At 40.2% G+C, this 27,526-nt stretch overlaps 1 protein-coding gene across 10 annotated transcripts; it reads right to left on the bottom strand.

Moving 5' to 3' along the window:
* Window positions 1-4,390: 4,390 nt before the first annotated feature.
* On the bottom strand, window positions 4,391-27,389 carry CEP55 (centrosomal protein 55). 10 transcript variants are annotated; one of them, XM_042960983.1, is made up of 11 exons: window positions 26,539-26,561; window positions 24,649-24,839; window positions 21,843-22,118; window positions 19,239-19,307; window positions 11,485-11,635; window positions 9,720-10,033; window positions 8,087-8,158; window positions 7,253-7,378; window positions 5,464-5,529; window positions 5,087-5,135; window positions 4,391-4,467 (listed from the first exon to the last, which is right to left on the bottom strand). In XM_042960983.1, exons 2-10 carry the CDS (start codon window positions 24,829-24,831, stop codon window positions 5,133-5,135), a joined length of 1,260 nt encoding a protein of 419 aa, XP_042816917.1. In that variant the 5' UTR covers window positions 24,832-24,839; window positions 26,539-26,561; the 3' UTR covers window positions 4,391-4,467; window positions 5,087-5,132. The 10 variants fall into 10 exon arrangements, 9 of the variants coding, with proteins under 9 accessions (XP_042816917.1, XP_042816913.1, XP_042816912.1 ...); XR_006209306.1 differs by having other exon boundaries at window positions 5,087-5,529; XM_042960979.1 differs by lacking the exon at window positions 26,539-26,561 and adding exons at window positions 25,376-25,485; window positions 27,114-27,200 and having other exon boundaries at window positions 4,391-5,529.
* Window positions 27,390-27,526: the final 137 nt, after the last annotated feature.

Below are 27,526 nucleotides of genomic sequence, written 5' to 3'. Positions count from 1 at the left end.
TGAGGATGAGGAGTTGGTTATAATGGATAAGTAAAACGAATGGAGGTTCTTGGGGGTAGGGAACGTCACTTTCATCTCCTGTCTTCTCTTCATCCCCATCCGCACCACAGTCATTGCTGAAAAACAAAAATAATCCCGGACAGTATTTCTCCAGCTGTGATGTGCTTTCAAGTTCATTTTCTGGCTTTAAGATGAGAGAGGAGTGGCAGCATTATGTAGGGGCTAAGAGCTCAGTCTCTAGAGGAAGACACAGTCAGGTTCAAGTACTGGCCCTGCCACTCTCATTGCTGTGTGACCTTGGACAAGTGACCTAAGCTCTCTAAACCATAGCTTCCTCATCTGTATAATGGAACGATGATAGAAATCCCATATACATAGTGTTACTGTGAGGACAAAATGACATCACACATAGGAAGTTTTAGCATATTGCTTGGGACACTAAACATGCTTAAGACGCAGGATTCCTTACAATAAATTGGACTTTGGTTTTGATGACATCCTAGCAGGCCGGCTAGGGCAGGTGCTGCCATTCCTAACGCAGAGTGAAGGAAACTGAGGCTTAGGGAGGTTAAATGACTTGCTCTAAGTCAGAGCCAGATTTTCATCCCACAGTCTGGTGCTTCCCATTTCGGGGGTCTTTCCAGACTAATGCGTTTCGTTGAAATTGCCAAAGACGTAAAACCAAATAAGATTTAAATGTTGAGATGCTTCATTTTTGATTTCCAATGAACAGAATCATTTCCGTGAAGTTCACTCTTTCAAGAGAAGGGAGTTTTTCCCATAGCATATGTGCGAATGTGAGGTTGTCAAATTTATATTGAAAAATAATATACTCTGGATGTTGTTCTTAGTCCTCCAGTATCAGCTCCCCGCCACCTGCCGCCACCTTATAAAAATCAAGAGAAAACGCACACCTTCGCAAGAGTCTACGAAAGGAGGCAGAGGTGCTGCCTGTAGAATTTGTGAATCAAACAGCAAACCTGCCACTTTTCTAAGCCTTTTTCTTCTCCTTCATTAAAACCTTTGTTTATGATCTCCTTCGATATTTTATCACTCGAAACAGTCTGCTTTCTGTGGCTTTTGTGGCTACGTGACTCTGGACAGCAAGTTAGGAGGATATGAAGGAACGCCTTTTACTGCGTCAGAATCTGGATCCACGCTCCTGCCCTTCCTCTACACCCTCACCCTTTGTCATCAGAAAGTGACCAATATAACCCAGGCCGTTTTCTTTAAGTTCTGCTTAATGATTCACTTTCAACATAAGTCCAGGAACAAACACTATTACAACTTGAATATTATTTGTTTTCTTAAACCTAGCTCAGTCATCACCTCCTTTGGAAAGTCTCTCCTCTTTCCACAGTGGGGTGACTTCTAGTGGGGCACTGACGTCACTGTGCTGTAAGTGATCTGCAATGATATCCGCCCTGCCTTGGCTCTGCTAAAGGTGGGCCCTGCCATACCCTCTCTCCACCTCTAGTGTCTAGCAAGGCATCTTACCTGTTGCACATGGGCTAAATGTTTGCTGAATCAAGTAAGGAGATCAGTGCCTAGTACATCCCCTGAAATGGGTAAGATTTCTTCAGGAGACTTACCTGTAATACCTGTTAAAACATTGTAGCGGAAGATGTGCTGATCCTGGGGTTAAATCAATATACTGAGTCTGGTAGGTAAGAAGGTGAAGGTTATTATCAGATGCGAACTCATTCTCTAGGGTGCATACCATTCCTTCTTTCTCTGGTTGCTTCATTTGGGAGATACAACGTTAATTAGATTCTCTCTGAGGTCTCCTGTCTCCTTCTGGACTGCAGCAAGCTCCCCAGGACTCAGTGTTCTTTGATCCTTTCTTCCTGTCTCCAGATTCTATGCAAATCCTTGACCTTTCACCCTTGGTTGGGTGCCACCACTAAATTGGCCACTTGGATGTCTTGCCAGTATTTCCCACTCAACTGTCCAAAGCCAAAATATCATTAGAGTCAAAGCAGAGAGCACAACACAGAGATAATAAGGAGAAATAAAGACACCCAGGCCAACAAACCACTGGATTTGCCTTAGGAAGACAGAGCGTTAAAGATCTTGGAAAGGGTAATTTTGCTAGAATCACAGTATACAAGCCAAAGTGGTAAGGGCTCTCATGACCACTGCCTTTGAAAGCCTGGGCCTCCCTCGCTTTCTTGCCAACCCACTATGGACAAGCTCGTCCCCTCTCTGGGACTCTGTTTCATCAGAAAGTCAAGGTTGAACTAGATGAGCAGTTCTCAGCCTTCAGTAAAACACCACAATGCCCTGGACAGCTTGTTAATAATGCAGATTCCATGCTCCCCACCCCCAGACATTCTGATTTAGGAAATAGAACTAGGAGAGGCCAAGGATCAACATTTTCAAACGTGCTCCAAGGATGAGGTGATTTTCTGGACCAAAAATGCTCAAGTAGATGATCTCGTAGTTCCCTTCCAGCCTGGACATTCTCTCAGTTGCCATGTTTGGGAAGCAGAGGGTAGCAAGGAAATGCTGTCAGCCAGCCAGTTCTGTTTGGGAAGGTAGCCACAAAAAGAAAGCCAGATGGCACGTGGAAGGAAACGGCCAGGGAGGGCCATATTCCCTGTGTCTCTCTAACAGTGCCTGTTTGAACAGGACTTGGGGAGACAGACCTCAGTCTCAAGACAGCAGACAGGACCAAAAGCCTGCCTTAGCTTCCTGCCTATCTCAGGCTAAGCTAACCACCGCTTCTTTTGCCCCTTTGAGATGCTCTAAACAAAGGTTACGAACAGGAAATGTGGCCCACATAGTGTTGTTTTTAATTTTCCAACATTTAAAAATTGGAAGGTTTCACATTTAAATATTCCAGATCTCTATTGGAAAATCTGAAAGATCAGCTACATTTGCCTCACCTGCACAAGACATTGGCTGGAGCGGAGCAGCGGGTACCTCCTTTCCGTAAAGGCACCATTTTCCGGCCTCCACAGTTTCCAGCTGGCCAGCGGCCTCACTCACACGACCCAGCTCCTGTCAGAGGGGGCTTTTGAGTCGGCTCCCCTGACTCTAAAATTTGCTCTGGGATAAGCAAGAGCAGCAGAAAGCTACGTACTGGGAGAGGAGGACATGGCCTGCCCTCGAGGATTATGGAATGGCCTCTGGGCACGACCTTCTTTGCCTGTGCAGAAGAACACTGGTGAGAAAGCAGCAAGCTGGCACCATTGCTGTGCTTATGGCGACGTTGTGTTGAGGCTGTGGACCTCTACCTTACATGGTTTCTTCTCCACAAGCGCACATGGGAGAAATCTCTACAAATCTCTACAGCACCAGGACCGCTGTAATGGTGTTTCCCTCAGAGATCAGCTCTTGTGTTTAAATCACGCGAATGGTGTGCAGGACTGTTGCCCTGTGCTCAGCACCAGGCTCATGGCTCAGAAGCACTCCATGGCCTGGCTTTCAGGGGCTACCCTTAGGAGTGGCTCCATTTTACTTCTTAGTCTACCTTTACTCTTTTTTTTTTAATCTTCGTATAAGATTTGCATCTTTCAAGAGTAAGACCTTCAGTCTTCATTAGAATAAGGCAGTTTCTGGGGTACCTGGGGGGCTCAGTTGGTTTGGCTCAGGTTATCCCAGCGTCGTGGGATCGAGCCTGGCATCGGGCTCTGCACTGAGCGTGGACCCTGTTTAAGGTTCTCTCTCTCTCTCTCTCTCTCTCTTTCTCTGCCTGTCTCCCCTGCTTGCGTGTGCATTCTCTATCTCTAAAATTTAAAAACAAAAAACGAATAAGGCAGTTTCTGTACCCTCCATATACCTTGATTATAGCACCTCCTACATGTAATATTTACCTGTTACATGTTGGCCTCCTCTACTAGATGCTGAAGATGGGGCTGCATTTTATTATCACTGTGTCACTAATACCTAGCGTCGGGACTGGCACATAGATGGTGTTTAATAGGTGTTTGGAGAATGAGATTAAAGATGTTGGAGAACTGGCATAGCAGAGACCCATGGAACAGGTGGAGGGGTTCGACAAGGCGGGACTTCTCAGACCAGAGGGATGGAAGAGACCAGTTGGTATGTTCTGCTCTGCTGTTTTCCTAACTCAAGGAACATTCCATTACTCTGGTTATAACATCACCTGACGTGTACTGAGTTTGGAGAATTCACAAAAGTTTTCTGGCAGGGTAGAGTGAAGTTGGGCTTTGGGGCTGATTTGGGAGTTTGAAACCCAAGAATATGTTTCTCTTTTAAGTGATTGTGGGGATTTTGCTTTATCTCTCTGAGCCTCATGTAGTTTTTGGTTCCAGTGGATCCTTAACTCTCTTATCCCTTTACACTGTAAGTGAATCCGCTGTTCTCTGGCACACCCCTCAGGACAGAAATCTTAGAATACCTGTGTACATATACACAAGACATATTAAAACTTATTAAATAATTTTATTCTTTTCTCCTTTATATTACTAACAGTAGCCCATATTCAGCATTTTAGAAAACCTGAAGAAATAAAAAAAATTGGGGGTTTACACACACACATATAAAAATATATATTCAGATAAGCAAATGTTCATCACATTGCCCAACTTTAAGAGTGCCAAAAATAAATAAATAAAATACCTGCAAATCAAATGAGAGGGCTAGATGGCTTTGTTAAAATTCATTTTAACAACTTTAAGTGAGCAACCTGTGCTAATGAAATTCAAGTTAAAGTTACAGCCAGTTAATATGAAAGAAAACATTGTGTGTGGCTACTGAGGAGTATTGCTTAAGCAGAATCTGCCTTGTGCTTCTATTAGAACACAGCTCTGCAAAAAAAGATCAAGAAAAATTCCAACTTTTCTAATAACCGTCTTATTATAGAGAGGAAAAAATGTAAAAAGTATTACCAGCTTTTAACAATGGACATGAAAATTAGAATTGTAGGTTTATGAAGTTTGAATAAAAAACAAAAAGCCAACAAAGATCCTGGGTAATTAACTTTGACTTTTAAAAACCTACAAAAAACATAAAATATTTGCTTGCTGGTGCAACAGATTAAGCCCACAAGCAATAACCTGAACTATTTCGTCCTTATCAAGTACTTTAACAGTGCAAAATGTTAGTTGTTTCAGCTCACCTCATTCCGTCACTGAAGCCTGAAGATGAACCATCTCAGAGAGGTATCACTACCAAGGAAAATGCAAAGCAGCCAAAAAAAAAAAAAAAACAACAACAATGATTCACTCCTATGCCAGAGTCTCAAAGGTAGAGAGGCAGTTTCTTATAGAAGAGGTGAAATAAGTAATTCAAAATGTCCATAAGCTAACAGAAGATACAGTATTGAATCTTTTGCCACAAAAACAAAGAATAATTATATTGCTATTTTGAACAGTATTCAACGTGGACAAGTAGATCTCGATGCTCGGTGGCTGGATACTGTATATTGCACTTGGGACATTCCACCAGGCTTTCATTTAGTGCAGCAGTGGGACTTTTTGGTGAGGCAACTTTTACCCTGTTTTCGGACTCTCCTTGGAAAGTGACTAATGGCTCTGTGAAGGCAAATTCACGAAGCTGCTTCTGAAAAATAAATGTATACGAGGTAGTTATAAATTACCCAAATTACCCACGAAATACCAGGATTGGGTATTTACATGGACAGAGTTTATTAAAATGCTTAGAGCCAGGGATGCCTGGGTGGCTCAGTCAGTTAAGCGTCCAACTTCAGCTCAGGTCATGATCTCACCGCTTGGGAGTTCGAGCCCCGTGTCAGGCTCTGTGCTGACAGCTCAAAGCCTGGAGACTGCTTCAGATTCTGTCTCCCTCTCTCTCTGCCCCTCTCCTGCTCATGCTCTGTCTCTTTCTCTCAAAAATAAATATATGTTAAAAAATTTTTTTAAAAAATGCTTAGAGCCAGATATAAAGGTAGACCTATATACAAGGCTGACAAAATTTGATAGTTTTATAAAAAAAGGTCAAGTTCAGCAAGTAAAAAAAAAAAAAACTACATAGAATTAAGAGTAGCAAAGAATGTTAGCAGATCAAATAGGTTACACATAGAAATCATAACAATATTGTATATCTTTGTGACTTTCCTTCTTTATGGTTTTTTCCCCCCTGAGGAAGTCAGAATAGTCAATACAGCTTTAAAATGAATATTTTATAGCATATTCTAAAGATGATGGACAGCAGGAAAACAAAGAAAAGGACAGGAAAATTATGGAATCTTTTTTATACCCTCTGGCTTCCTATACTTTGAAAAATAGTCATTAACAGAAATGAATTATAAACTTCAATTTCAAATATTATATGTGGTCAAAATGAATGACGTACTACTAAAGAACAGAGTCAAGATATATTTTGTCGTTTACTCATAAAGAAGCTACAAATGATTTTTTTAACAATTGCTTTTTCCTCTTTCAAAAACTGAGGAATTCTATTTGTTACATTTTACCATCTGCAAATACTCTGCAGCACTAGGCATGAATAAAATATGTGCCAGGGTGCGTGGGTGGCTCAGTCCAACTTCGGCTCAGATCATGATCTCAAGGTTTGTGAGTTCCAGCCCCATATCAGGTCCCACACTGACAGTGCTGAGCCTGCTTGGGATTCTCTCTCTCCCTCTCTCTCCCTGCCCCTCCCCCACCCATGCGCGCACGTGCTCTCTCTCCCTGTCTCTATCTCAAAATGAATTAAAAATAAATAAAATATGTGCTAATGGGACATAACACGCACACACAGTTACCAACAGGTTTGGTTCAAAAGCTTCTTAGTAAGATGAAAATAGTAAGTCAAAAATCACTTCCTCATAGAAACAATCTTATTTAAAAGGTTTATGTTTTAAAAGATTATGTGTTCAAGGCAACCCACAAAATGTGCTTAACTCAACATGCCTGCAACAGTGTATTAACAGAACCATCCATTGTCACTAAAAATGACATTTCTTTCTTTCTAAATAGAAAAACATGGTTTCAGTTCAGGATTTACAACTGCCCTCCCTTACCCCACCTTGCCCCAGGCCAGCCCGTTTAGTGAGTCTAGAGTCACAGTAGGGAGAGGTGATCCCGGGCACCAGTAATGTCATTGTTACACAGAGGCACACAGGGCCCCTCCTTCTAGTGCCCTGGGTTGATGCTCAAAGGGCAGGTGCTTCCAACGAAGCAGGGTTCTGCCTGTTGATTTGAGAAATAGCCATGCTTGAAGCTGTATCCTCTCAGTCTGGGCACTGGTTTGATACATAAATGGGAAAATGGCAGCAAGAGAAAGAAGAAAATAAGTTTTAGTTTAACCATTCCAGACTCACCAAGGATTCCAACTGTGTTATTTGATTTCTTGCTTTTCGCAGTTCTTTAAGAATTATGTGCAGTTGGTGCTGCATATTTTGACGGTCAAGTTTTTCGTTTTCGAAGTCTAAAGTACATGCGTGCATCTGGAACAAATACCCAGGCCGAGACAATTATGGTTAGTATATACCGTCGACTTCTCTTGACTGGATGCTTGCATTTTTTTTTTAGCACAAGAGGCAAACATTTGCTGTGCCTTCACAGCAAGAATTCATCCGAGTACAGTGAGATGTTGATAAATAGAAAAGCTTCTGGTTGGGGGGTTGGTTTATCCAAGGAGCAAAGCCAGGGCTTGAGGTGAGTGAGGAGCAACTTAAGAAGTTGCTGGTTGGGGTGTGTCCTCCCTGAACCCCCTTCTGTTCTGGGGCAGGGGGAGAAGGGAAAGAGATAGCTGTTCCCTGGTTTGGAATACACTAAAAATCTCTGGTCTATATCCTGAGAACAAGTGGTATCTCTCTGAGTTCTACTTGAAGTTATAAGATGGCCCTCTTGGGGAGATCCTGCTCACTTGGAGTAGGGACTACAGAAGCCATGCGGGGAACAGTAAGATTTACCGAGGCAAACATTACCCTGTCAAAACAACCGCCATCCCCCCTCAGGATCTGGTTTAGCCTAAAGATAGGAATAAATGGCGAGCACAGATGCTCACTTATATTTTTTGCTGTTGTTGTTAAAGTTTATTAAAAACATTTTTCATGACTTTCAAATGGTTCTTCATAGACTAGTGTAAACATGAGGAACAATCCCATTTTCTAACAAGTTAAGCTGAATTTAGAAGCAGCCCCAGTCGGTACCTGTTGTTCCAACAGAGCTACCCTTGTTTGTTCTTCTTGATGCTTTAACAGAGATGTGTAAAGAAACTGGACCTGTAGGATGGAAACAGAGCCAACACTGTCATATCCACTCTTCTACTGCTTGACTTGGGATGCAGGGGAGGCTCACAAATCCATCTCTATTCCGGACGACACCTGCTAGTTGGGGTGAGTCCCGGCAGCTGGTTGGTTGATGGCTATCTGTACAAGCGGCTGAGCAGCACCACCCTGGCTGAGGGCTCCCTGAGGCAGAGACCGTGAGTCCATAAACAGCACTGAACTCTGCAGTGCACACACCACTTTCCTGGAGGTTCTGACATCTGCTAATATTTCTGATATGTTAACAAAGCTGGAGGTGCCCTGCCTCCTTGCCTGCAGAGTTGGAACAAAATTCCCCACCATTTCTTTTTAAAAATTTTTTTTAGTGTTTATTTATTGTTGAGAGAGAGTGCGAGCTGGGGAAGAGGCAGAGAGAGAGGGAGACACAGAATCCGAACCAGGCTCAGGCTCTGAGCTGTCAGCACACAGCCAGATGTGGGGCTTGAACCCACAAACCGTGAGATCATGACCTGAGCCAAAGTTGGATGCTTAACTGACTGAGCCACTCAGGCGCTCCCTCTCCACCATTTCTGGTTAATCTTTTGTAAAGATCACTGCTCACACCTGCAGGCACAAACCAGGGTGGAAAAGACTAAGAAGGCAAATGTTACAGACTGCTTTGTTCTCCCTCTCAACTTCTGGATGATTAAAAAAAATTACTATTCTAATGGCAGCAATAACGAACATTGACCCCAGCCCTTTATTTTACAAAGCACTTTCACATTCTCTCAGTTGACCTTCACAAAAGCCCTACGAGGCAAAAAAATAAAAATAAAAAAAAAAAAAGACTGCTGTTATTAACTTGGCATCAATAATCTTCAAGTCAGGGAAGTTAGCTGATTTTCCTAAGGCCATACATCCTGAACTAGAGACCAGGTGTGGACTGCAAATAATGTTTTTTTCATTATTCCATGCTGCCAAGCAAGATTTAAATTAATGAGTTTCTGTTGAAGTAGTATTCAATTCTAACAATCCTAACTTAGTAACTCCAACGTTACTGGCACAGATATCCTGGCAGGAGGTCATGAGCGCAATGAGAAGGTGGACGGTATCAGGTGAAGGAATTAACTTCAGCACAGTATCATCCAGATCAAGGTGCCTGCCTGGGAACCAGCACCGATTCCCCTCTTTGCTTCACACCTTTCGGCTTCTCACACATACCTGCCTCCTCTTCCCCAAGGGCCTCTGTACACGAGCTCCTCCACAGGAGGGAATTCCCAGTCACTCTCTTCACAGGCTCCTTCTTCCCAAAAGACCTTCATGCAAATACCGTCTCTGCAGTAAAGCCTCCCCCGGCCCCCCAGTTCTTGTGTCATATTGCCCTGCTTTATTTTCCTGAGTTTACTTGGTTATTTAGGTACTGGTTTATGGTCTGTTTCCATTCTAAATAAGAATCCTAGGGCAGGGCATTTGTTCCTTGTTGGTTCCCTAGTGGTTAACATAGTTCCTGATGCTTGGTAAGTACAATGGCAATTCTGAATTCTGAATCACGGAAAGTCTTACTAGTTAGGCTCACCTGAGATAAGAGCTCCTCAGATCTCTTCTTCTCTTCTTCAAGCTTTTCCCTCGCAATATCATTCTCTTCCTTGAGCCTTTGTATTTTCTCTGTCTTATGCCTATCGTCTTCCAGATGTTGTACATCTGCCTTTCTTTGTGAACACAGCAGTTGATTTAAATCTTGGACTTCTTTCTGGGTTTCTTCATATTTTCTTCGAAATTCACTAAGTTCAAAGCTCAACTGAGTGATGGTCTGTCGTTCAACCTCAAGATCTTTTTTTGCATTTGCCAAGAGATGGTTGTAATATTTTTGCTTTTCTTCTTGAAGATAACCTATGACAAACACATTGGGTCACAACTCACTTTATAAAACATAATAATCCTGAGAAGTTAAAACTAAACACATTTCTGTAAATAAGTTCTTATGAAACGAAGAGTCAAAAGATAGGGTAGACATCCGATGGAACAAGAAACAGAAGCTCAGGAACATTATTTGAAGTTAAACTAATAAACAGAAGAACTGAAAACAGTAATATAGCTATTCTATGGGAAGGGAAAATCAGCAATGTCTAAAAAAGATAAATCAACAAATAGAAATATAAGCTCATTATTTACAGGTATACTCACCAAAATCAAAACCAGAAATGTTAAAAGTGGCTGCCCTAATGGCAGGAGGAAATAGCGACTGGGATGGACTATGAAGAGTGGGGCAAGCCCTCTTATACTACTATTAAATTACTTTAACAAGAGCTTACATTACTCTGGTAAAACACATATACACATAGAGAACATATTGCCAAAGAAGAAATTAGACTTAGCCCACAACTAAAATCTTACTTTTATGTGTAATAAACTTATAAAGGAATTACAGTTAAGTAACTTTGTGCCCAATTCCTTTTATATTTTCTTTTTCAGCATTAGCTTCATTTTAAATATTCAAATGTGAAGCTCCAAGATTAGCAGTCTTGTCTCCCTTTCTTTAGCCTTCTGTTTATATAATTCAAGGCTTCAGTCCCATTAGGGCCATCAGTCTTTTTTTTTTTTTTTTTTTTTTTAGGATTTTATTTTTAAGTAATCTCTACACCTAATGCGGGGCTTGAACTCACAACTCTGGGATCAAGAGTCGCACACTCCACTGACTGAGCCAGCCAGGCGCCCCGTGCTATCCGTCTTTTAACAAGTGCTTTGGAAGGGGGTTTCTTTTCTCTTCTTAGCTCGTCACCTGGAGCTGCTGAACCTATCTTCCCATCTGTAAAATGAGAATAATGTCCCCTCCTGCCCCACCTCTTAGAGTTCTTGTGAAACTCAATGTCAGAGAAGCTGCGAAGAACTTGACAAAAAGATTGAATCATCCTTAGGAGCCTTCATTTCAATTCTGTGGGAGACTCACAAGACTGAAAATCATCTATAAGAGGTATTCTTTCTCCTGGGATTGATATGAATACATGCAAGGAAGCAGAGTAAAAAGCTAATCAGTAACAAGGCTGACCCTGGGGGAAATAAAGCTGGAGAAGATCTTTGAAGGCAGAGAAGGACATGCATGAAGGAGAAAATTTAATGTGCCTTCAGAACTGCCAAAGACCCATTACTCTGTGGCTGTGCCCCCTTTTATCAAAAAACAATGAGAAAACAGACTCGGTAACACAATATTTCTTACTTCAAGGTTAGAAGATTTGCTTAATTTACTTTCTAACACTTATTTATAAAAATCTAAATTTGATGAATCTCTCCTTTTGGAAAATGTCAGGCAGGCCTACCCCAAAAGAACATTTTTACACCAGTACCTTCTGATTCAGCCTTTTTTGTCTGCTGTGGGAGTGAATGAGCAGCTGTTTCTGATTTCTGTTCCAACTCGAAGATCTTGGCTAAAAGTCCTTTTACGTAGACCTCCCGCTGCTGATCATACACAAGCCACTGCTGATTTTTCTCCAGAGCCTTGAAATGAAAATGAAAGCAAACCATTAAAATGAAAAACCAAAATCTTAAAATGGAGAAGAGAGCCAAAGTGATGTAGACTTTCTCAGTGCACAGTCTTGTGGTTCACATAGAAGTCTGGTCCGCCACCGCATGGCTTGCAACCTCGAGATCCATTCGAACATCAGGCTCCTTCAGAGCACCTAACACCATAGCAAAGTCATGTTTCCATGGGGTCAAGTTCATTTCTCTGCTGTCTCCTATACACAACTTGCTTTGTATCTGTGTCCATGTCATTCTCTGTAAACTAGGATGCCTCTGTGGCAGAGGTGAGGTGCACTGCTGGGGCTCCCTTTGAGAAAGAGGGATTTCCACTCAACACATAACTCTGCTCAGGAGCTCTCCATGGGGACATAGATCCTGTCAGGCTTGCAGCCTGGTGCTCCTGCCCAGTCCTGCCACCTTCCACTTTCACAGATGTTGCTGCCCAGTAAACTGACCTCCGAACTCCGTCTCAGTGGCTGCTTCTCGGAGAATCAACTTAAAGAGCCGCCCCCCTTTTGATCACCAATTTTCATCCTTTACATCTCTTACAACTCAAGCAAAAATCCCAAGCTGGGATCATTCATTTGGTTTGTACAGGGGCTTATGAAGTCAGTTGTTACATAGATCTACATATTTTTAAAAATTATTTTACCAAACATCTTCAGATGTTTATCTGTGCTTGCTATGTCTTTCAAATAGTAAGTTTCTTGAAGTGGTAGACCATGCTCTTCTCAGAGGATTCCTCTGAGGAATCTGCTTTTATGTACAATATGTATACTCAAGAAATTATTTGAATGACAGGGTAATAATAAAATAGGCAGTGTCTATTTAAGTTAGCTGGTAATAAGGAAACTGATTCACTTTACCATTACTGCTAACACGAGTTTTTCATTTTGGTTACATCTTTCCCTCAAGAAACTAGATATGCTCTGATAGCCTTACCAGGCCACCTAGCTTAAGTTTGAAAACCTGACCCCACCTGATCTGTGGCAAGACACTAGCAAACACTCCTATAGGAAGCTACATTAGCTTTAGTGGGTAAACAAGCTTTAGTGGGTAATACATGGACAAAGGTATGCAGATTTCTAAGGTGGTTCATTATTATCAATCAGGACAAGTTCATATCCCCTCTGATTCTAGCTCTCACTGTTCTTAACCACTGGATCCTTGGAAATTCAGTGAAAGGCAAAGGAGTCTGCCAGGACAGCCTAGTATCCCCAGCAATCGCACACTACCCCACCCCCTTGACCCCTGCCCTAGTTTTTCCAGGGGAGGTGGCAGTTTTGTTCATGAAAGTGGGGCCCAGATTCAAGTTGAAAGCTAGGAAAAAAGATAACTCATCTGCTGGCACTGGGGGGAAAAGTCTAGAAATTCTTAAATAGCACCGCTATGCAATGAGGTAACTCTTCTCTCCTTTCTAATCTAGAAGTTCAGTCCAAGAAGACGGGACTGTCCCTTTCTCGTTCTTTGCTCCTAAGAGGCTGGCTAGGGAAACAGTCTCAATGACTATTTGTGTAGAGATGCCGTGCATTATCTAAACCTGATGCCACCTGTGCAAAATGTTACAGATGAAGGGTCCCAGAAGGGGGCACACACAGAGATGTGAACACCCATTTCTGATAGCCAAGCTCATTTGTACTGAGTCCTCTGGCCCTGGTGCTCATGCTATGACCTGTCTGCCCCTGTCGGAATGCCTACTTGAGCAATTATTCACTGTTGGATCTTGGTAAACCCTGGAGATAAGAGGATTAAGAGAAAAAAGAAAAAAATGTGTCCATTTTTTGCTCAACAATACAGATCCTCAGTTTGAAAGTGATTTCCCCATTAAAAGAGTATGAAGAGGCACAGGTTATCACCAAAAGCTTCAGGTTAATCAATACAATGATTACTCTGTGTTTTGGGGAAAAACAGCTACTCCTAATAAATTCAATTCAACCTTTCCCTTGGTCCCCCAAAGTGCTAAATTGCTTTAATTATATTAGTAACAGAATTTTTGAAAACTTCATAACACCATTTGCTAAAACTGAAGCTATGTTCCCTTAGGCTAACATTAAAATGGTCCACAATTTGCCTTCTCCCAACTCTTCAAGTTACAGCCTGGCCATTTCTGGCCTCCACTGCCACCTTGCTGTCTACAGAACTATACACACTCTGTGCCTTGCTTAAACTCTTCCTTCTGCCCAGAATGCCCTAGAACTCCTTCCTATATCACCTGCTCACTTAAATCCCACCTTTTCAGCAAGTTCCAGTGCATCTGGGCTTGTCTTTCAAGACTCCTCACCGTAACTGCCCTCACCAAGTTCCCTCTCCTTTGTAAGCCAACAGTGATTTTAATATCTATTCAATCTATTTGGCATCTTACACTCATGACCTTGATTGCCTCCTGACGATAGTTCTTATCTGAACTAGAACATGAGCCCCCAGAAAGCTGAGCCCAGGCTTGTTTAGAGTCCATAGGTTCTACTCATGTGTTCGATGTTTCCATAGCAAGCAGCTGCCTGATGGATGTTCATGAATGATGGTGACGACATGGAGTGGAGAAACAATGATTGACAGAATCAGCCAAGCATCCAAGCAAGGCTTTTAGACCCAGACTGAAGTTTGAGAGTATTCAGGGAAGGGAGGAACTGGCATGAAAGAACCTAGTAGAAGTTCCTTACACACAGTAGAACAATCCATTTAGAATGATTCAAAAAGAATCAAACACCCTCAAGAATCTATTACTCATTAACTAAGGAATGTATGAAAATGTAATCAAACCTCCTTGTAATGGAACTATCACAGCTATTTCTGTGATTTTAACAAGTGCATAATATATACGTCTTATGTCATAATTCATCCCAGACCTGTTGGGATTTATTATCATCAATGGTTGAAGTGACAGCCAGGATGTAAAATTTCATATCCTCAGGGGTGCCAAACAAAGATGGTACAAACGTAAAGTTCTTGACAAAGATGTTGCATGGTCCAATCGGACTGAAGTAAAACATACATACTGGAATACATCTTCAAAAGTGCTCAATTCTTTTTACTCACGCTGCATTTGTTGTAGGTGTGCTGAAAAAGGAGGGGCTCCCCTTCCCTACAAGCTGGCATCTCCCCCGGGGAGTGAGATGGGAAAGGTGGTAAGGAACATACTGGACGTTTTTGGTTGTATATCAAGGCATCTTCTTTCAGATAAGAATTTCTATCTTTAAAGACATAAACGACTGAGTCTCAAGTCTAAAAAGATCTCTCTCTATAAAAACCCTTAAGTCTATAGAGTTCCTCTAAACTTTGCTAGGCTCTTTCCATGAGCATCCTACAAACTCATGAGCATCTAGGCATAGGGCTTAAAGAATTTTCAGTGTCTTGTTTTCTGTAGAACTAAGAAATGGATTACAAAGACAACGACAGCATCTGGAATCAAAGACTTAGTCCAGGGCCCTCCGGTCACTTGACCACACACTTTTCTCTCTGCACCTGTCACGCAGTTACAACATTAATTCTCCTCACAGAGCTTAAGAGTTCTGTACTATATACTCAAATTTAGTTGCCGAAAGAGGTATGACTCAAAAAGCAGGCACATATCCAAATACTTAATAAATCATATTAGTTAGATGCTAAAGATAACCTAATTTTATTTCAAATTTTAAATTAGTCCATCTTTAAGAAATATTTCAATATAAATAATCCAAGTTAACATTGGATGGTCATGAAAATTTTCTTCTTTTAAATGAACCCAGGACCACCTAGGTGGCTCAGTTGATTGAGCGGCTGACTCTTGATTTTGGCTCAGATTATGATCCCAGGGTGATAGTATTAAGCTCCACATCAGGCTCTGTGCTAAACATGGAACCTGCCTAAGATATTCTCTCTCTCTCTCTCTCTCTCTCTCTCTCTCTCTCTCTCTCCCCCTCCCTCCCTCCCTACCTCTACCCGTCTCCCTTGCTCACACTTGCTCTAATAGATATATTATATATATTAATATATATAATATATTAGTGTATATTAGTATATATACTAATTAGTATATATACTAGTATACTAATTAGTATATATACTAATATATATAATATATATATAATAAATGAACCTGCCCATACATTACTTAAGTATGAGAAACAGAACTACAGGTTAAGATTTGAGGTGCAATATTCTAAAAAGCCACGTGGTGGCAATATTACTTTATTAAAGTAGCAAACATTTCTTTACTTGGGCCTCTTCTCACTGACTCTGCATTTGCTTTCTTCTCTAAATAGTATCAATAATTAATGGATTTGATGGCTATCAATAAATGCTGATATTAGTTTTGCATCTTTAGAGCCATCAATATATTACTATCTCTTCCAGCTTTGTGTCTTCTACGCATTTCTAAGGCATACATATAACATTTCCACTCAAGTTATCAATAAAAATATGGGACAGAAGTGGGCAAAAGAGAAGCCCTGTGGAATGCTACTAAAGTTCTCCCTCCTGGCTTCCCAGAGATGCATTACATAATTCTTGGGCAAAAACTGAAATGCAGGTTGAAATGTTAGCCTACACTGGAGAAATAAAAAATGTGGGTCAATTGACAAAACTGGAATATGGATGGTAGATTACATAGAAGTATAGTGTCCTTGTTAAATTTATTAAAGTTGCTATCTGTACTGTAATCACGTAAGAGAACATCCTCATTCTGAGGAATATATATTGAAATATATAGGTTTAAAGGGCTGTAATATATGCAACTCACTCTCAAATGGTTTAGAAAAAAATATTATATGTGGGAGGGTATTGAAAGAGAGAGGTATAAGGTGGAACAAAATGTTAACAATGTTTGAATTTTGGTAATTAGTATTGGGTGTTCTATGTATCATCTTCATTCTTGTAACTTTTCTGCAAGTTTTACTTTTTTCCAAATAAAAAATTAAATAAATAAACATTACCTATATTCCTTAAATTCTGTTTAAAAATCAGATTTTTAAAATTAAGAGCAAGAAATGCCTATTTCAACTGCCTCTTAGCTATTTGATTTGCACGTTAATGACATTGTATGTTTACAGAATGAATGCCATGTAATTATTTCAAAATGTCAGCCAGACCTAAATGGCAGCTGAGAAAATGATACAGTAGGCTTTAAGAAAGATAAACATGAGTTTTTAGGGCTTCTTTTAGCAAAACAAATACTGATTCTTAAAATAGGTGGGCAAAGCATTCCAGGAAGCTTTGTTCCAGGAAGCTTTGCAGGAGACTAGAGGAACGGTGAGGGATTGGAACTGCTGGGCTCTCAAAGCAGAATAATGACACAGTGCCTATGCTCAGAGGAGTGACAGGTCACTTTCTGGGCTCCCTAGTCTCCTCCTGGGCTCAGAGACAATCAGAGCTAAACCATCTCTTGCTCCTCAAACATGTAAGTTAATACAGCAGCAGCTGGGAATTTGTTGGAAATGCAGAATCTCAGGCCCTAACTCTGACCAATGAAATCAGAATCTGCATTTTATAAAAATCGCATAGTCTCATCTGCACATGACAGTCTGGGAGGCATTGCTCAGTCTATTGAAGGTGAGTTGGGTTAAATTTTACTCTACTTGTCTAAAAGCCTTTTTAAGGTAAACAGAGCAGAGAAGTACCATGTGATCCTTAAGTAAGCCAGGAAGATAACACAGAACAAAAAGACTGGGTATACATGCATAACATTTCAAAGTTACTTTAACATAAAGAATTGCCATTATCTAAAAATAACCTTAGCTGATATTTGAAGCAGTTGGTGCTGAGATGCCTAAAAATTACATAGAAGTTTAAGATGATAGCATATTTTTTCAGGTACTAATAAAATTCAAATGTTCTAGATAATGGGGATATAGCAGTGAAAAAAACAGAAACCCTTCCCTCATAAAACATATACCAATGTATAGACAGTGGAATATTACTCTGTGATCAAAAAGAATGAAATCTTGCCATTTGCAACAATGTGGATGGAACAGAATATATTATGCTAATTAAAATGTTAGAGAAAGACAAATATCATATGATTTCACTCTCATGTGGAATTTAAGAAAAAAAAACAGATGAACATAGGGGAAGGGAAGGAAAAATAAGATAAAAAGAGAGGGAGGCAAATCATAAGAGACTCTTAAATACAGAGAACAAACTGAGGGTTGCTGGAGGGAAGGAGGGTGGGGGGATGTGCTAAATGGGTGATGGGCATTAAGAAGGGCACTTGTTGGGATGAGCACTGGGTGTTGCATGTAAGTGATGAATCACTAAATTCTACTCCTGAAACCATTATTATACTATATGTCAGCTAACTTGAATTTAAGTAAAATGAAAAAAATATATATACCAATGTAAGAGTCATGTAATAAAGTGAGTAAAACATATTATAAGTTTAACAGTTATATGTGATGAGGGGAGAAGTTACAAAGCAAGAAAAGGGAATAGGAATTGTCTGGGAGCTATAATTTTAGAAAAATGGCTAGGTAAACCTCTGGCCCCACTCCCCGCCCCTCCCCCTTCCGAGAAAGTGACAATTGAGTATTATCTGATGAGGTGAGGAAGTGGGTCATGAAGATATCTGAGGGCAGTGAGCCAGGCAGAGAGAAGAGAAAGACAAAAGGCAGTGTAATGCAGGAGTAGCTAGAAAGCCAGCACGGCTGGAGTGGGAAAAAGGGGAAAACTAGAGGTGAGTAGGTAAATTATTCATAGATATGTGCATCTGGTAGGTACTGATATACACAGAATGATAAAGGTCAGGGTAACATACAACACAAATAACTTATTTTGATAGATCTTTAAAAATTGTGTTTCTTCTTTATCTTAGTTACCTTTAGGTAAATTACTTTGATAAGGCTACTATAGTACTCTGCTAGAAAGACACTCAACAGATTTAAATTCTTTTGAAGATCAAATAGACTGCAAGGTACACCTGCCAGATGAAATAAAACAGGAATCTTAAGAGCAACTTAGAGCAGGGCAGACATGCCAGTAATATTTCTGGAATCAAAATACCTACCTACTGGCCTAATAATTAACTCAAGAATTTTATACTTTGTATATCTGATATTAAAACTCAAAAAAATACAGTCCTGAATTTAGTCAATTCCTAATGAAACACTTCTTGTATTTAAGACATAAGTTTGAAATAATATAACTTTACCATATATGTAGAATAACCTCATATCAAATTCTACAGAAGACGTACTGAGTATACTAAGAATGTGTTTCCTTTTCAAACTATGAAAGCAAATCCTGGTTCCAAGGGAAGAATTTTAAATGAATAGGTACATCTTGCATGGATAAACAAAAAGAGAAAAAACTATAAATTAAATTATACCATAATAATAAAATAATTGGGCAAATCAGATTGGGTGTTTGGGTGATTTCTAGGGCTTTCTAGCCTATTCGTGAGACCATGATTAGAGGAACTGGCCCTCTTGAATGTCTAGAAACAGATTTAAAGATAGTAACCTAGGGAGATGATCTCAAACCATTCAGTTCTCCGTCTTAACAGATTGTTTTTAAGCCACAGAATCAATGCTGTCAATTTCCATGAAATTTAAGAATGAATGAATCAGACCTCTTTTCCCATAACTTAATAAAAGGAAACTGAACTTACATCTTTCAGCTGTATTTCCATTTCATGAATATTACTCATTGATGAGTTGAAGCAGCTTGTGGCCACAGTCTGAAATAAACCAGTGTTAGTTAATATCACAAATTTAACAACAGAAGTTTCCTCATTATATTTAGTTCTATAATAACACAGTATACTTCACAAGGGCATCCCAAAAATCCAGATCTAGTATATGCTGATGAGCCATCATATCAGGTCATGAGTACCAGAAGAGAATGAAGATCTGGAAGCTTCCTCAGCACACTGGAAGCCCCAAGATTTCATAACTAATTTGACTTCTTACGGCCTCTGGATCACTAGAATACCTCAGTGCATATGAGTTGCCCAGTGCTTTTCACCAAAATGAGATAAAACACATAGAAGTGGGCTCTTAGATCAAATCTGGAAAATACCAAATTTTCAAAAGATAAAAGTTGTTTTCTAGAATTATATTTATATTAAAAATATTAATTAGTATTAGTTAAACAGATTTTACGGAACTCAAAACATAATTTCTCTCCTCTTTTTTTTTCATTTTTTTATAGAGGAAAAAAAAGGGAGGAAATAGATGGTTAGGTACCCATGCTAACCAACAAAACTCATAAAAAGCTATATTTCACTCTTTTTAACAGCTTAAGGAAACAGATCTGTGTGAACACTGGCAACAAATCACAAAATATTTTTCTCCAAAGGTACTCTAGATACTCACCCTAGTATGTGGTCCTTCCTCTCTCTCAATTTAGTCCTCTTGGTAAAAACTAGGACAGAGATAGCTCACCAAATCCCTTTCCATTTTTCCCTGGGCATACCTGGACTTCACATTCAGCCTTCGCTGTGCTTAGTGAGGCCATAAGACTGAATTCTGTCCAATGGAACGTAGACAGAAGTGAAATATGCCAATGCCAGGCCTGGCCCCCAAGCCCTCGCCTGATGCTCCACACAGTCTTTCTAGCTTACATAGCTGTACATAGAGGATCTGGTGGAAGGATGGAGAAGCCACTAGAAGGAAGGAACCTGGATCTGAGTGACCCTGTGGAGTAAGGCCTCCTCTACTCTAACCTGCACTAAATTGTGACATGAGGGAAAAAAACGAACATTTATTGTGTCAGACCGTGAGATTTGGAGGTTGTTTGTTACGGCAATAAAAACAGTCTGACTAATACAGAAATTAATAGTGGACAGCCTACACAGTTACTATAAGAATACATTTTTTAAAAGTTATAGTTTATACCAGGGTTTGTCTTTCCATATTTGAGAGCAGAGAAACTAATTCTTGAGCTTTAAGGAAAAGTATTAGGCAACCACTTTGGATCTGATTATAATTTTCATGAGTTTTAGCTGCATGGAAATTCTCTAGAAAAACTTAACCTCTTTGAATTCACCTGTAAAAATACTCAACTGCCATTCTATGAGAGGGCACATAAAGGTGCATAATTACACATAAATGTATATGTCTGATCACTCTGACTACTCTAAATGGGAGAAAAAGTGCAAAGACCCCAAATAACATTGAGGTATTATATCTGAAAGCAACAGATTTTCTTCTATAGGTGGTATTAATAGTTGTAACATTAGTATTATCCAAGTGTCCAAATTTATTAAAGAATCAAAGATCTGATCAACAAGAAACTATTTACAGAGCACTTTCTATATACCAGGCACTGTGCTAGGGGATTTAGATATATTATCACACTTACTTTATTTTCTTTTTTTTTTTAATTTTTTTTTTAACGTTTATTTATTTTTGAGACAGAGAGAGACAGAGCATGAATGGGGGAGGGTCAGAGAGAGGGAGACACAGAATCTGAAACAGGCTCCAGGCTCTGAGCTGTCAGCACAGAGCCCGACGGCTCGAACTCACGGACCACGAGATCATGACCTGAGCCGAAGTCGGCCGCTTAACCGACTGAGCCACCCAGACGCCCTTATATTATCACATTTAATCTCCAGTATTCTTTCGCCATTTTAGGACCTCTTTATCTCCTTCACCTATTTTAATCTCCAGTATTCTTATCTTGATTTTACCACTGTGGAAACTGAGGTTAAGGAGAAGGGTCTGGTAAATTCTCTCTAGCACTGCCTCTAAGACTAGAAAGGTTACAGTCACACAACTAGCAAGTGGCAGAACCAAAATCTGAACTCAGACCTGCCTACCAACGAAGTCTTGCTCTTTCTGCTACACTAGAAACTTTAAAACAAAAGAGGGGAGCAAAAGCACTTGTAGTTTCAAAAAACATGCTTGATATTATCATCGTATATCTCAAATTTGAAAACAATAACAAAAGGAAGCCTATTGTCTTCATGATACAAACTACAGGAAAAAAAAAAAAACAGCCCAAGAAAATCTTCTTGGATGTTGTAAATACACAGTGGATTCTGTATTCCGAATATTCCCTTGTGCAAAACAATGGTCTGGGGAATGGAGGGAGCCATGTTAACTATTTTTGCTTATGGAGAGGGTATCAGGCTATAAACAAAAAATAACCTGTTGGTATACTATACTGCTTCAACATTTGACAAGTGTGTTTTAACAAACTCATTCTTCACAAGAACTACAAATTGTATCAGAAAGGAAAAAAAACCTGGATTTAAAGAAATGGCAAGTACCTGTGATAAATGAAGTGTACTGGCTTTGCTCTCAAGTTCAGCAAGCCTTGCAGTTGTAGCAGACAACTGTTTTTTCAATACATCTGTCTCTTCAGACAAGGATTTCAACAGCTGCTCCCTCCTTTCGCCTTCCTTTGTTTTCTCTTCCAGCTGCTCAAGCAATGCAGTACTACTGTATTTGGCTTTCAGCTGCTCTCTGAGGCGCTGTATTTCTTTGTCTTTCTCTGTGAGATGATAAGCATTCTTCTGCCTCTCAGCTTCCAGGACTCGAATTTTCTAGATATAAACTAAGAAGAATCTTAGAACAAAGCCAGGTCAAACATGGAAATAAACAACATCCAACAAGCATTTACAGAGGGTTTGTCACACATCAAGTCAGCATTACACTAGACACCAGGGCCAAAAAGAAAATGAAGCCAAGGTCTTGTGCTCAGAGAGCTCCAGAGAGGGAAACCAATACATTAATGCAATATGGTCGGTGCTGTAGTTAAGACACATATAAAATGAATGGGAGAAACCAACTCTGTCAAGGGTGGTAAGAGAAAGCTAACGAAAAGCTGGCTCCCACATGAGTATGTGATAATCACCCCTCCATCATACCAGTTCCAATCATCTTAAAGGCTAAAAGTGAGTCCTAAAAGAGATACATGCTCATTATTGAACTCAAAGCAACAGAACCTAAAAATTACAGAAAATTACAGCTGGATAAAAATGCATTCATTAACTTGTTTTTGTTAATAAATGATTTGGTAACAAATCTAAAAGCTGATCTTCAAAGTACTGTTCACATTTCCAAGGATTTAAAAGATAAAGAAGGCACACTTGCTAAGCGGCTGCTTACAGAGGCAGGAAAGCATATATGGAGAGTCCATAAAAAGTTAACTGACTTTACATGCTAACAAGGTAAAAACAACATAAAGCTTCAAACTTGCATGAGGATGAAGGGGAGAAGCAGTTGTCCAAATATAATGGGGAAACTGAGTTAGGTGACCTTGAGAAAATGAGGGGATTTAAGTCGCCTCAAGCTTAAGATAAAGCAGTAGTATGATACAGTTACCAAAACAAAGCCCACATAATTTTAGGCTTTTGTAGAAAACAACATCCAAATTAGTAGAAATAATACTGCCATTTCAACCCGTGTTTGCCACTGTGCACGATATTGGGTGCATAATTCAGAAGGAATATGAACACATCACAAAATGTTCAGGAAAGTAACCAGGATGATAAGAAGCTAGAAAAGCTGAAGAAATGGGATTGGTCTACAGAAATGTAAGATGAGGGCTGCCTGGGTGGCTCCCTCAGTTAAGTGTCTGACTCTTGACCTCTGCTCAGGTCATGCTCTCACGGTTTGTGAGTTCGAGCCCTACATCAGGCTCTGTGCTGACAGCTCAGAGCCTGCTTGGGATTTTCTCTCTCCCTCCGTCTCTCTCTCTCTGTCCCTCCCCCATGTGCACACACGCTCACTCTCTCGCTCGCTCTCTCAAAATAAATAAATAAACTTAAAAATATATATTAAAGAAAAGTAAGAGAAAGCAAGATTTCCTCAAATATCTGAAAAGTTGTCAAATGGATAAAAAAATAGACTTGTTCCATGCAGCTGTAATAGGTACAATTAGAACAAATTGGTAGAAGTTACAGGAAGTGTAATTTCAATTGATTACAAAGGAACAAAGTTTTGACAACCAGTGCTTGTTTAAAGTGGAAAGAACTGGAAAGAGATCTCTCAGAGAAGCTATTAGATTCCATCACCAGATTGCAAAATAATCTTTGTGTTTAAGAATTGGAGATAGGGACGCCTGGGTGGCTCAGTCAGTTAAGCATCAGACTCTTGATTTCGGCTCAGGTCATGATCTCACGGTTTGTGAGTTCAAAGCCCACTATTAGCACAAGCCTGCTTGGGATTCTCTCTCCCTCTCTCTCTTTCTCTCTCTCTCTCCCTCTCTCTTTGCCTCTCCCCTGCTCACACTCTGTGACTCTCTCAAAATAAACAAATAAACTTTAAAAAAAATCGGTGATAGATCATTTCTCAATGCTTCAATAAGTATTTACCTCAATATGTGTTGTTAAAGAAATAAATTATTCCGTTTTAGGTGTGCCTATAAAATAAAATTTAAAGAAATCCAATGATACGATTTAATATAGGTCATTTATTTTCTAACTATGAACAAGGAAATAGCTTTTGCAAAATAAAATAAATGATTAAGTTTTTAAATCCTTCCAGTTCTAATAAATTCTTAACTGCTTTATTGACTATGCCATAACAAACTGTAAATTAGAGAATCTGAAATATAGTTTAACAGAATGCAAAATGCCAATATATGTAATGATTTTATCTCAAATATCTGAAAACAAGGATTATTTGGAAAGCAACCAATATATATGATAAAATGAGTTTTTAAGCATTCACATTAAAATCTGAACTCCATTAAACACTTTGAAATTACTAGTTTTGATTTTTTACATTTAGTGAATGAACAGAATAACCAAATTACATCATTACTGGGAAAATACTTTCTCATCTCCTACAGTAAGGTTTATTATACTTTAAAAAGGTTTATGCGGCACCTGGGTGGCTCAGTCGGTTAAACGTCTGACTTTGGCTCAGGTCATGATCTCGAGGCTTGTGAGTTCGAGCCCGGCGTTGGGCTCTGTGCTGACAACTCAGAGCCTGGAGCCTGCTTCGATTCTGTGTCTCATCCTCTCTGCCCCTCCCCTGCTTGTGCTCTGTCTCTGTCTCTCAATCATAAATAAACGTTTAAAAAATTAAAAAAAAAAAAAAAAAAAAAAGGTTTATAAGGCCACTCACCTCCAAAAGTCTGTGTTTGTCTTTATCGGTCAGCTTTCCTTTTCCACTTGTGATTTCATCCACTGATGTTTTTAAGGCTGCAATTTCTCCCCTAAATTTTTCTAATGCAGTTTCTGATTTGGAGTTACTAGGCTTCGATCCCCATTTACCTTTAATTAAACTTTTGGGACTTCTGGAAGACATCTCTGAAACTGTAAAAATAAAAATACAATTATACTTTATTAGTCTAAGTTTGAAAGGCTTGGAAAGGTAATAACCTATTTGCTAAATAGAAGAACATTTCTATCTCAATAGAAGAGATACAGCCAAACCAAAGGACTGGGAAAGGCTTCTGGCTTGCTGGTAACAATACCGATTCTTTAATCTGGGTGGTGGATACATGGGGAGAATTCACCTTTTAAAAATATGTCAACTTATCTTGATGCTGAGTAATGTACAGAATTGTTGAAACACTACATTATACACCTGAAACTAAATAGCGCTGTATGTTAACCATACTGGTATTAAAATAAAAACGTTAAAAAACATGGACACACGTTTTGTGCAGGATTCTGTATGTGTCATACTTCAACGAAAAAGTTTCATCTAAAAGAAAAAGGATCAATGATTAAACCATCAAATGAAGTCTGAATGAAACAGATCACAATCAAAGACATATTTTACCCAGGAATAAAAAGCTAGTGATAAGTATATAATTCTGAGCACACAGGCATTGAAATATCATTACCTGACATAATGATATGTCCTGTTTTAGAAGATAGGCCTAGTTCAGATCTACGTAGTCAGTTGAGAGAGTACAGTGGGGCAGAAGTGAGGAGAATCTAAGATCAGACATTTCTAGGAAAAAGAAGCACAATGTTCAAGAATTAAGAACAAGTGGCCAAATTGAGTAAGAAGCTTAGAATCTGCTAACAGTATCTGGTAACAGTGTAGAAGAAATATATAATATTAACTCTAGGAGCAAAATAGATAGTGAAAGATACTGCGCATATAATAAAAGTAGCTTTAATTAGGGAGATTAAAAAGCATTTTTCTACATTATGGATCCCAAGATAAAAATAGTGGTGGCGACTAAGGTAAATTAGAGGGATGTGTGACCATTCATGCATTTAAAAAATACTGGAAAACCTAATTTACCAGGCAACATCATAGGTGCTGGGTATAAATGGGCAAAAAAAAAAAAAAAAAAAAAAAAAAAAAGACAAAGAAACAAAAGAAAAAGAGACATGTTCCCTTACATAATGGAACTTTCAATCTAGTAAAGGAGGCAAGGACGCAATATAGATTCTCAAGCTGTAAAGTCGATGCTCTATAGGAATCAATGATTCTGGTAAAAAAACAGGGGAGACCTACTCGGTTAAGGTGACAGGGGAAGGCCTGCCTGTGGAAGTGACTTTTACGGTCATCCTGTATGAAATCAGTCTGAAAACACCAGAGCTGTGAAAACTGAGTGGAACAGACCATCTAGCGAAAGGTTAGTCCTGGATTTTTGCCCACTCTAAGGTGAAAGGCTGAGATAACTGGTAAACCGATTAAGACCAAAGCAAGGTTGTGGCATCTTGAGAACCTGCTGCCACAGGAAGTTCTTTCCTACATGCCTCTGTTAGTAACACATGGTTGACTTGCTATAATGGGTTGATATGACAGAAAACTACTTTTCACCCAAGTCACTGAAACACACAATGGTGGAACCACATGCATCAGTAGAACGGGAAGGAACCTATGGACGTTCGCTTCCTGACCTCTGGACAGAACTTTGGTCACAAATGACTATTGTTTCTAGCTTCTGGACTAGATAGACCCTGCTGGGATCTCCCAGCTCCCCACCATTTAGTCCTCCCAACCTCCTTTCCCCGTTTTTTTTTCTACTCCCATCAGGCCAATACTCACAGAGCTCACACCGTTCAAACTTTATCCGGCCCTGCTGCATCTTCTCCAGGACGCCTTCCCTCTGTATAAGCTACATTGGTCACAGGATACAATCTGGTACTCGATTGTTTACTCCCACCCTACACCCACTTCTTAAATTTGTTCAGCAGTTGTTTCAGGGGCTGAACCTTGAATTATTTTTGTCACTCACAGAATCTAACAGCCGCTGTTCAATAAATATTTATTGACTGGCTGAAGTGATCTAAGGCATCCTGGACAGGAGGTGACCAAAGAAATCTTGCAACCCAACAACCTGCACAGCCTCCAAGTGGAGGCGAATCTTACAAAACCCTCACATAAGATCTACGTGATTTCTTTATTTCTTTATTTCTACACAGAAATAAAGAAAAACTGCAAAACGAGGCACTTTTTTTTTTCCTCACCTCTACAGTGAAGATGTCTGTAGAACAGACATGAACGTGCTTGCTAGTCGGCAAAATGCTGTACGCACGAAAAGACCTCGGCCAAGTCACTTGGCCTCTTCGCACCAAGAAAAAAAAAAAAAAAAAAAAGGCAAAGAGGGTGATGATACCCACCGCAAAGATGAAAGGAAGGATCGACCCGCTGACGGTCGAGGCTCCCAACCCGGGGCAGGCACGAAGAGAGGGCCAGGGAAAGGGGACATATATCAGGGCGAGCAGAGATGGAGTCCAAACGGACGCGATCTGCCCGCTGACCGCGCCTCCCTCGCGGTCCAGCCTGGCCCCGGGGCTGTGGACCCCGGCCGCCCTCGCCACCCTCGTCTATCGTCTAATCGCCGCGAGCCAGCACCTGAGGCGAAGCGCGGCGCTCAAGTCCGCCCAGTCACACCCTGCGGCGCGGGCGCCGCTTCCGGGAGTTTGAATCCCGCGGCTGCGGGGCGGGGCACGTCACTGCCGGCGGGGGCGCGGCCGGCAGGAAGAGGGGAGCTGCACACGCGGCGAGCCCGCGCCTCCCCGATTGGCTGCGG

Source organism: Panthera tigris, chromosome D2 (assembly GCF_018350195.1).
Source record: "Panthera tigris isolate Pti1 chromosome D2, P.tigris_Pti1_mat1.1, whole genome shotgun sequence".
NCBI classification, from domain to species: domain Eukaryota; kingdom Metazoa; phylum Chordata; class Mammalia; order Carnivora; family Felidae; genus Panthera; species Panthera tigris.
The sequence above is the reverse complement of the archived record's forward strand: the minus strand, read 5'-3'. Positions and strand labels throughout refer to the sequence as shown.

What these genes read in the sequence shown, in the direction of transcription:
- CEP55 (XM_042960979.1), bottom strand. An exon ending in TGGAAATACAGCTGAAAGAT is followed by an intron (nt 11,636 to 19,238) that starts GTAAGTTCAGTT and finishes TTTCATTTCAAG; the next exon opens with GCTCTGGAGAAAAATCAGCA. An exon ending in TAACACAGTTGGAATCCTTG is followed by an intron (nt 5,530 to 7,252) that starts GTGAGTCTGGAA and finishes TTTATTTTTCAG; the next exon opens with AAGCAGCTTCGTGAATTTGC.